At 35.6% G+C, this 10,687-nt stretch overlaps 1 protein-coding gene across 5 annotated transcripts in view; it reads left to right on the forward strand.

The window, feature by feature from the left end:
- EZH2 (enhancer of zeste 2 polycomb repressive complex 2 subunit) overlaps positions 1 to 10,687 on the forward strand; it is a 44,488-nt gene that overhangs the window by 11,623 nt on the left and 22,178 nt on the right. For 4 of the 5 annotated variants that reach the window (XM_010708236.3, XM_010708237.3, XM_010708233.3 and 1 more), the window contains 4 exons: positions 5,594 to 5,717; positions 6,227 to 6,355; positions 8,971 to 9,087; positions 10,337 to 10,457. In XM_010708236.3, coding sequence (XP_010706538.1) covers positions 5,601 to 5,717; positions 6,227 to 6,355; positions 8,971 to 9,087; positions 10,337 to 10,457 — 484 coding nt within the window. In that variant the 5' untranslated portion in view covers positions 5,594 to 5,600. The remainder of the gene's footprint in view (positions 1 to 5,593; positions 5,718 to 6,226; positions 6,356 to 8,970; positions 9,088 to 10,336; positions 10,458 to 10,687) is intronic. The other variant, XM_010708235.3, reaches the window with a different exon arrangement.

The following is a 10,687-nucleotide window of genomic DNA, read 5'->3' on the forward strand; positions in this document are numbered from 1 at the left end:
TCCTGACCTAGTTTGATTAATAGTATCATAAGCACTTAAGCTCTCACAGGAGAGGAGGTTGAGCAGTGGTGGAGATGAGTGATGTGGGGCCTCTGACACAGAGGAGATATGTTTTTCTGGGTGAAACTGATGCCAAACAATGTCTGAAGGTGGTTTAACTTTAAAATAACAGATAATGTTAGATATGTCTTAAGGGAAGTATTCTCAGTGATGCAGAACTTCAGCACAGAAAATAGCATGAAGTATGTCTCAAAGCATAGACATGTATTTCTTGGTTAAAATTTTTAAAAGTTGAGCTGCACTGTACACTTAAAATACTGTGTTTCTTTAATATAAAAAACAGACGCTGCAGCGTATTCTCAGCTATACTGTGACTAATTCTATGAGGAGTGAACCTGCTGTGTTTGGATGCCATTAATAAACTGTGCTAGTTTTTCTGTTGTACTTGCCTAAGAGATTTTTGTTGCTGTGGATTAGCCTCTGAAGTACACGAGGTGGCAGCAGCCTTGAGTATTTTTCTTTACATGGAAATAAGTGTGTGAGTTTGCTTAGATAAATTTGAAAGAGGTTTTTTTTCTTCAGAAAACCTAGAAAGCAGAGCAATAGGCAACTGCAGAAGTTCTGTTCATAGCACAGGTGCAAAGGCTGTTCGTGTGCTAGGAGTGTTTTGTCCCCTCACCCTCTTCTCTTGCTGAACTTAACATGTTAGCAACTCTGAAATGGCAGCAACGAACAAATTTTCTTGCTTTGCCCAAGAGTAAAACTGTTTCTTGACCATAGTTTTTTCACCAATCTGCACGCTATTAATGAAATATTGGAGTAAATGAAGGAGACAAATACTTGCTCTGCAGATTATAGCAGTAATTTGTAATGAAATTTGATACAATTTTTTTGAAGTCTGGCATTATGTGTGTGTTTTACTGATGGTTTATTTTCACGTGCTTGAGAACTGTAATAAGAGCCTACTGGAAACTGCTTCCCTTAAGAATAGATTCATTAGGAAGTATTTGCTTGTTCTTCGTTTAGGGTGTGTGACATAAAACACTAAGGAGTACGTTTCCAAGAGTTTCAAGTAATACAGTTTGGTTAACATAGTTGATAAATGCATAGCTGCAGTTAAGCAATCATTTAGCAGTACTTAAACATTGTCACTTAGAGCTGTATTAAATTTTGCCATTGAAAAGTGATTTGAAGTTTTTTTTATCAGATGATTTTTGGAAGTTGAATGTTCTGGAAGATAGATTTTAGTTGTACTCTGAATGCATTGATTTTGGTACTTCACATTTGGGTTTTTTATTAATTTTCTAGTAGAGTGGGCTTTTTTTTTTTTTTGAGGTTTATGGAGAGGTCCTCTCAATTTATTTTTTTTTTCTCCTCTTGCTAATATTCTGCTTTTTGAGCTGAATGTGAAAATTGTCATCAACTATGCTGCTGAACAGCTTTGTTTCATTTTTGTCTTAATTTGAGGAAAAGCATATGAAGTATGCTTAGACTGAGGGACATAAGTGCTGTCTGGATCTGCTGACAGCTTACAGTTAAAGAGCTAGCCTGCTATTCCAGAGCAAACCAGCATGTGAAAGCAGCACTTCTTTACAGTATAATTGTGTGCACTATTCTTTTTCCCAATGTTCATCAGAGTTCCTAACAATTCCTTCCTGATTTATAGTCATGCACAAATTGCTTACGTTACCGTTGTGGGTAGAATCATAGTATGGCTGGAGTTGGAAGAGACCTTGAAGATGGTTTGTTTTCTGCCCAGGGCCCCATCATCGAACAGAAATTTTTAGGGAAGGAAAAAGAAAGCAAACACCACCATTGTAAAAGTGAGGCTTTCACTTATTTTTGGTCAATTTCACCCAGCTTACCACGCGTGCCTTCACAAAGAGTGGCTACAACTCAGCAGGCACTGTTGGGAAAGGTGGGCTGATTGTAAACTGCTGTTGCTGCTGAGGAAATCACTTGGATGAGTACCTTCATTGTGTAGTATTGAACCTAGAGGAACCATCACTTTGGATGCCATAAATTTGTAAATGAAGCCAGCTCAGATATATGGTTTGAGCTTACCAGTGCATCCAGTCAAGAGAACTTAATGGAAGTATGTCACAGTATTCATGTTATCAGTCAGGTAGAAGAGATCTAGAAGTGTGATGCAGTTTTCTGAGTTGGGCTGTGCAGTTCTGCAAGTGCCCCTAGAACTTGAGGTACTTGAAGCAAATGTGGATGCATGCACAGCTGGCTTTATGTGAGGTTCTTGAAGTCCTGAGTTCCCCAGACAGAATTATTTTATTCTTTCATTACTTCAGGCCCCAGAAAACTATTACTTGATTGTTCGTTGGTTTGCATCAGGTTAAAGATACCCTTTCTCTGTTGCATTTTATATTCTTTTTCCCCTAATGCTTTCAGCATTGAAGCTGTTGGTTAAGAGTGATCTGAAATGCAGTATTTTTCACTTTATATGTAGGTTTAAAGTAGATGAATAATTTTTCCAGTTTAGATTAACTCACTGCAAAGACCTGAGAAGTTGTGCTATGCGCAGTACGTTTGATTCTTAACTATCTCAATTTCTGAGCAGTCAGAAGATGATGTAATTTGTTACATTTTGAAATATAGTGTAACATAAAGCCCTATTGTAGAATTAACAACAGCCTTTTAAAAGTGCAGACCTTTGCATTTATTCCCCATCCTTTCCAATTTGGAAATTTTTGTTCTTCTGAAATTTGACAGAGTAGCCAGAGAAGCTTAAGTATAGTTCTTGACAGTAATACGACTGCTTGAATAGACTGCCTAATTTATAGAATTGTCTGTGTTCTTGTCTTGCACTGCTGGATGCTATCGAAGTGACTAAAGAAAAGTAGGATGCTATTTTAAATAAGACTTTTTATTTTCTGTGGGTAAAACAGTATGAAATAGTATTTTTTCTATACTTTATTGCCTCTTGTGAATTCTAGATATACTGTAAACACAGTAGCTGCTGACACCTAGTAGTTGTCTGACTTCAGCTAATGCAATTTTTAAAAAAAACTTTCTGTAAAGCCTATGGACCTTGCACATAAATTAATTATGAAACACTTAACAGAGTTTATATAAAACACAAGCACGTGTATTCTAGCACACTAGTTTCTTGTTGCCTTTCATTTCTAGCTATGCAAGTGTGAATGGGAAGAAAAACAGCAATGCATTTCTTTGTTTTGATGGTGCTCTGCTTCAAATAACATCCTTCTGTTTAGCATGAATCTCTAATGGCTAATCCTATACACACACTTAATTATACTGTAAGATCATTATTCCTGTGGCATCGAGACGTTTCTAATATTACAAGAAATGGAATAGATGAAATGGCAGCGGAGTTGGAGAGAAGGGTGTGGAACTGGGCTGTATGGAGCAGGCAGTGTGGGGTCACTTGTTCTGCAGCATTGCCCTCCTGGAAGGGCTGGCTGGGCTGTGACAAGTATTGGACCCAAGGACTTAAGACTTTGCATTTAGGTGGGGCACGTGCATCCCTTGCTTTTCATGTAATATGATTGTCTAGTCTGGAATGAGCTAATTTGTCTGTCCTTGACTGGCCAGGTAGAAGCTAGAAATTCTTGGAGGTGACTTGCTGCATTTCTCAGCCTTCCCTGTTTTGTGGAGGGCATGTGAAGTTTTGGCAAGGTTTTCCTCCTTAGAATGAGGCCAAATAAGATCAAGCAAGATTACTTCAGGAAGTGAGCTTTCTCTAGAGATGGTATTACTGTTTTGGAGTTATGCTTCCTTTCTCATATTTGTTTTGGAAATGATATAAGTTACCCATAAATAATAACTGAGTTGACTGCACAGTTTTCTTCTAGATAAAATTTTCAGGACTTAAACTGTTAAATGATTTCTGCAGTCTCTCTGTGTAAAGAAGATGAAGAAATAAGAAAGAAAGATTTGAAACAATAGAAATAGCTAGCAGAATCCAGAAAGGATAATCAGACATCAGGAGGAGATGGCCTGGGGGCTGTCTGAATCAGACCATTACAAAAACCCAATCTAATATCATTTTTTAGTTTGTTAAAATGGAAAATGTTTAACATTATACTGTCTATCTTAAGATGAATTCTTACAGAAAGAAACCTATCTCATTTTTTTCATTTCTTAATCATGATCCTTCATAGGCTATGCTTCTCTATGCAACTCATCCCAGTTTCTGAAGCTTAGTTTCTTAAATGCATGTTGTTGGTTTTTTTTTTTTTGTACAAACCTTTTAGTTGGCGTTAATAAAATGCCACTGACAATTCCTGTAGTCCTAATATAAACGTGTCAGACCAGCTGCACTATGGAAATTAACTCTGCCCTGTATGAAAATGCTTCTTTCTTACAGCTTGCCCTCCCCATTTTTTTTTTCTTTGTATTCTCCTGAGATTGAGGACAAAAACAAACAAAGAAACCCAACAGACAAAGAAAACAACAACCAATTATTTCTTATATGTTGAAACACTGTAGTTCTACCTTGGAGATGTTCAGCTGCCCAGAAATATACAAACGTCGTTCTCTTGCTGCCATGGATTTATGGGCTGGTAGGGGCCAGTCACGAATTGAGCCGAACTGGCCCATAAACTGTTGGCACTTCTTTTGAAAGACTTCTAAAAGCACAATATGGAAAAAAGTTTTCATGGTTTTTCAAGACTAATATTATACAAGCTTGGGTCTTTAACTCATTGCGTTACATTGCAAGTAATTTTTGTATAACTTACATGTGTGTACACTTCCTTTTCACTCAAATGCTTTGTCTTACTGTGGACTTAGCATTTAAAAGGACATTTCTAGGCTTTTTTAACACTTATTTGTCTTAATGCACTGTGTGTATCCCACTTACCTTTGCAGATTAACATTATTACTTTATCTAGAAGAACTTTTTCGTGAGCAACTTAGCGTAAGCAATATTGTATTTTTATTTTCTGTCATTTATTTGCTACCTTCCAATCAAGTTAGTTATCCATGTTGTACCCCAGACAACATCTTGAAACTACTACAAGAAGAAGGTCCTTGTAAGTCTCGTTGTATTCAGAGGAGTGGCCAGAGTGCAGTGTGTATATCATCTTGTCAAGTACAAAGTATTATTTTCATTCCTATTTTATTATATCATTTAACAATTCTGCTTATTACTGAGAAACTGATTATGCTAGATTTGTTTTTCTCATGGGTTTTAGACCATAGTTTGGGGATTTTCTGAGACTGTTTCAGCTATGTGAGAGAATGATGGGAATTCTGGTTATTTTGTTGTTAATGTAACTGTATGTAGTTTCCATATAGATCTGTGTTTGATGGATAGGCCTTATGTGGCAGTTTAATTTTCTTTAAGAAAGCAGTAAGTAGCAGTTAGTAGTGCTTAAACCAAATGTTGAATGGCATGTTGATTTGTAACTAAAATTACTTTTTTCAGTGTCTATTACTTAAGTATGAGGGGGTTGTGTGGGTTGGGATGGTATTCAAAGTGTCTGGTTGGGCAAAAAAAAAAAAAGGATATAATAGATATTGAAGAATTACCTCTGTGTCCTGCCCTTTCCATCACTCTTACTTCCTTTGTAAGCAGACTGGTTTGGTAGTACTAATATGACACTGTCTCTTACAGGTTAATCATGGGTCAAACAGGAAAAAAATCTGAGAAAGGACCAATTTGTTGGCGAAAACGTGTAAAATCAGAATATATGAGACTGAGGCAACTCAAGAGATTCCGACGTGCAGATGAAGTAAAGGTATAGGATGTCTTGATTCTCGTTTAACATCTGTTATCAGAATCAATTTTCTTAAGTACGGAGTGACTTTTAAAGTTGTCCTGCGTTTAGCACCTGCAGTAACAATTTCATGAATTTTTTTGTTAACGTACTGAAAACTTTTAACTCTAATCTTACAAGCAGGTGTGTTACATTTCTATGTGATTGAATCAAGCATGCTAAGTATCAGAAGAGACTGAAGAGAGAAACTATGGCAATTTGTTTAGCCACATACTCTTTTCTAATTCCATTTAGAATTTAATTCGGTGCTAAACCTTTAGATCTCTAAACGTGAGATCTTCTTTTCAGTCTAAGAAAGTGATAATGAAATCTATTGAGCCTGACCGACATTTAAACAAAATTGGAAGAGTTCAATGTTGAGAACTTCTTAAAATCTATTTGCATTTTTAGTGAATGTTGTGATTCCTTAAGTTTTTAGCAGGTGAGTCTTCAGCTTATTTGTAATGTTCACAATTGTGGTTAATTTTTAGAGTATGTTTAATTCTAATCGTCAGAAGATACTGGAAAGAACTGAAATCTTAAACCAAGAATGGAAACAACGTAGGATACAGCCTGTACACATCATGACTTCTGTGAGCTCTTTGCGCGGGACCAGGGAGGTTGGTTAACATGTGTTGTGGTAATTCCACTTACAAGGTTGTTAGCGCGTTTTTGTTTGATTAACTGGAAAGTTGGCTGTTCTTTCTTTTCTAGTTTTACATGACTTCTCAGCCAATTTTTTTTTTCTTATAAGTAAAGGAATAACTGATGTCCTTTAGGTGACTTCTGTCTGAAAAGCAATAAATAAATAGCGGGTTGCATAGCTTTGAGCAACACACAAGTCTGAAACTTATTTGGATTGTACTTCAACATCCTTTTATCCTATGCTGATATTGGAAGTCTAATCTCGGTCCTTGATGGAGCTGATCTCCAGTGGCACAAATGAGTAGATACTTTGGTTCTTATTGAGTTAAAGCACATGGAAGCTGTCAGTGTGGCTATTTGAATAAATCTGCTTTATACTAAGTAAAGTCATTTAAACACGTATGTTCTGTAAGAAGCCAATTCTGATGACAGCCTGTTTGGGTGTTCAAATTGGCAAGTTAGTAGCTCCTCTCCAACTTTCAGTTTTAAGTGGAGGTTCAATTTATCTTATGTTAGTTGCACTTCTTCAAATTAAGACAGTTTGATCATGTGGAATAATCTGAAAAGCGAGTTCTTTTTTAGTAGGATGAGAATGAAGATTTTACTGTGAACATGTTAAAAAAAAAAAATCAAACAAAACTACAACATCTTCTATGGAAGGAAATCTGTCAGAGTTACGCTTTCATAACTTTTTAGAGGGAAGCTGGTGTTGTGTATATCAGGAAGGTGCATTTGTGTGCTTCACTATTTTCTTTTATACATGCTTGAATGTGCAATTACTCTTGTCCAGCTGCACATCTATTATATGGCACTGTAGAATCAGAAATTCTTGAAAACAGGTATGTGTTCATTTTTGATAGTAAAAGATGGTCTCACCATTCGTCTTTTTAAATTTTTTTGTAGCCTGGCACAGTATTTTATGTTACCTCTACGTGAATCAATGGAGCACACTAATTACTGTATTAAAATGCAGTCTGTCTTATGAATTGGAAGAACTCTAGTGCTTGATCTAAGACTTCATTTAAATCACTCCACTATAAATTGTGGCAAATTTAAACTTTTTTCTTTCTTAATATGCTAAATTTCTTCATAGTTGTATAGAACACTGCCTGGTTTTGTTACCTGGCTGAAACTTCATGGTTTTGATTAAGACTGTGGTGATACAGGTTTTGCCCAGTGACTGTCAAACACAAACCTTAATATGTTCTGTGTTAGGCTAATAAATATCAAGCTGAGTTCCGTACCTAAACAAGGGAAACAGACTTGAGACACAGCCCTAAATGCGTTCAGCCATTTTAACTTATCTTTGGAATTGGAAGTCTCCTGTGAACAATAAGCTGAAAGTAATTATTTTTTGCTTTTGTATTTTTTCTAAGATTAAAAATTTGCTAGAACACTGGTAGATAGAAAACATACCTTCTTTCAGGTCAGTGTTTTAAAGCACTATCATCATATGGTATTTTGAGTATTTGTATGCATGGCAAAAATCTAACTTCATTGCCTACAGATCTTAAATCTGAAACAAAAACCAAACAAACCAAGAAAAAAGATTAAAAATCTAACTTTTGTCATTCTACTGGGTACTGTCTCTGTATGTTGTTTGTTACATTACTTTGTATATTTCTTTAGAAATGTGAAGCTCTGTTCATCTTTCCCTTCTGGAAAGGAGAAAAATCTCTTGTCTCCACTTCCATTTTTCATTTCAGGTAGCTGTGAGAGCTATTCTAAACGTAATTTTACCTAACTCCAAGTCTTCTTTGTACTTTCCCTACTATTGTATTTTCCTATCTGCCTTTTTTTGTAAATTTTTTGGAGATTTTCCATATTGTTCCTCAAATATTTGAGAAGAGCTGATGTGTTGACTAGATTGAAGAATAACCCAGAAGTTACTTGTATTCTGTGACATGTCTGGCCTTTGGAGGCTGCTTAAGTCTCCAAAAAGAATGGAGTCCCACAGCTGAAAAGGATGTGTTCTGAGCTGAATATTGACTCTTTTTTTCTTTTTTTCTCTATTCTTTGTAAACAGTAGGCATAATCAAAGATTTGAGGATAGGATAAAGATAAGAAGTCAAATAGGAAAGCAGAGCAGGAATTAACAAGAGCACCTTTTTCCATAAGGTGTCTTGATGGTATTATAATACTTTTTTTTAACATATATTATACATGATTTCTGCAGTGAATTGATCTAAAGCCAGAGGAATTCAACTGCCACCCTGATGGCTTGAGTAAATAGTCTAAGACCAGCAACAAGTATTAAATCTCTTCTGAAATAACTTATATTGTAGGCTGAATAGCTTGGGTAAAATATGAAATACCTTATAACAGCCATTTTACTATTATGTGGAAGGGAAAAAAAAGCCCACCATGATCTGTTAATAAAGGTACCAAACCAGAAGTAACTCCTGCATCTTTTTTCCTTCTAAACTCGTTCTTATTACGCCCTGAAAGTCTGATTCATTTTTCAAAGCTGGTTCTAGCTAGTTTTGATAAACACTTGTTTTCTTTGTTGTAGAGTATACTTCCTTGATTTTTATTTTTATTTTTTTTCTGAAGTTGCTATTGTAAGTGTAACTTCAACCTCTGATTTCAGTGCTCTGTTACCAGTGACATAGATTTCCCAAAACAAGTAATCCCACTAAAGACTCTCAATGCTGTTGCTTCTGTGCCTATAATGTATTCTTGGTCGCCCCTTCAACAAAATTTTATGGTAAGTTTACAAAGGTGGTGTGGGAAGAAATATGGGTGAAAAGGGAGGAACTTACTTTTCACTCTTAGTTCTGAAACTATCATTAGTTGCAAACTAAGTCTATATTTTTAGTGGTCCTCAGTATCTCTTAAACACTGCTTTAAAGAGAGCGTTAATGACAGGTGACTACTTATATTGTATTGCATTTTATAAATGTAGCTTTGAGTGTTTATATAATGATAAATATTTTCTGAGAGAGATCAATATTCTTATTTAAGACAGTTGAAGAACATACCTGTAGCAGAAAGGTAATTTCAATGGAACAGAAAGAATTTAATCCTTAATTAGTCTTCTCACGTAATGGTGATCTTAGCAAGCAGAGTATAGCCTTTTCTCATAGTGAGCTTTGTTGTATTACATACAGCCTTCTTGTTAATTTTCTGATATAGATATCTGACTTATTTGAAAAGGTTAACTTACTAAAATCTTTGTCACAGTGTTTTTTGCACAGTGGCTTTTGTGGAAATGGTTATTACAGTAATCATAGCAAAGTGATTTAAATAACCAATGTTATCAGTATGTTCAGAGTTCCTCCACTTTTTTCTTTTATTTCTACTTGCTTTCATTTTGTCATTATCAGGGTATTTTGTATTGCTGAAGAATCATGATCAGCAGGAAAGTTTGTGTTTATTTTCCTAACAATAAGGTTCTTCTGAAATGCTGGAAGATGCTGCTGAGTATCAAAGTCTGTAAATTCTTTATAGACAAAACGAAACTGACAGTGGCATTTGCATTTGTAAGGCATATTTCTGTGGTATCTGTTTAGACACCTTGAACTAGAGTGTTTCTCTATTAGAGATAAGGAAATATGATACAGAAATGAAAGGGTTATTTCTATCGCATATTAACATGGATGGGAAGCCAGGAAGGGAGAACTAATTTACCAGTGTAAGCTTTCCAAAAGCTAGGTAGCTTATTGTGCTTCTTCAGTAGAAGCTTTGTTGTAGCACAGCGTAATGCTAAATGCTAGGAGTTACTGTCAGTGCCTTGAGCTAGTCACAACTGGTGCAAAATAACGTTGATTAAAGATGGGGAAGTTGGGTTTATTTAGGTTTAGTTAACTGTGAATATGGTTAATATGCTCAGTATGCTCAAATGGTTAAGCCAGTTTAATTGTGGTATCTAGACACGTGTAGGTTGTGAAAACATCAATGCTGACACTGCCAACTGGGCATGCAACTTAAAATTGTTTGATCATATCTGTTACTAGGTAGAGGATGAAACTGTTTTACATAACATTCCATATATGGGAGATGAAGTGCTTGACCAGGATGGTACCTTTATTGAAGAGCTGATAAAGAACTATGATGGGAAAGTGCATGGAGATAGAGGTGAGCCCAAGCACTTAGGTATATTTATTACTTCTTCCTACATAAACAATTGCTGTCAGTTTTGTTTATTAAGGCCTGATGCTTGCCTGTTGCAGCAGTATTTCTAGAGTTCCTTCTCTTTGTAAGTATTGGGTATAAACAGAGTCTGTTTAAATCTTTTGGTTTTCGTAAGGCTATAGAGTATTTAAGTAGTAGTATGGAGAAAATGAATGCATATATATGGTTTTTTT

Source organism: Meleagris gallopavo, chromosome 3, assembly GCF_000146605.3.
Source record: "Meleagris gallopavo isolate NT-WF06-2002-E0010 breed Aviagen turkey brand Nicholas breeding stock chromosome 3, Turkey_5.1, whole genome shotgun sequence".
Lineage (NCBI taxonomy): Eukaryota > Metazoa > Chordata > Aves > Galliformes > Phasianidae > Meleagris > Meleagris gallopavo.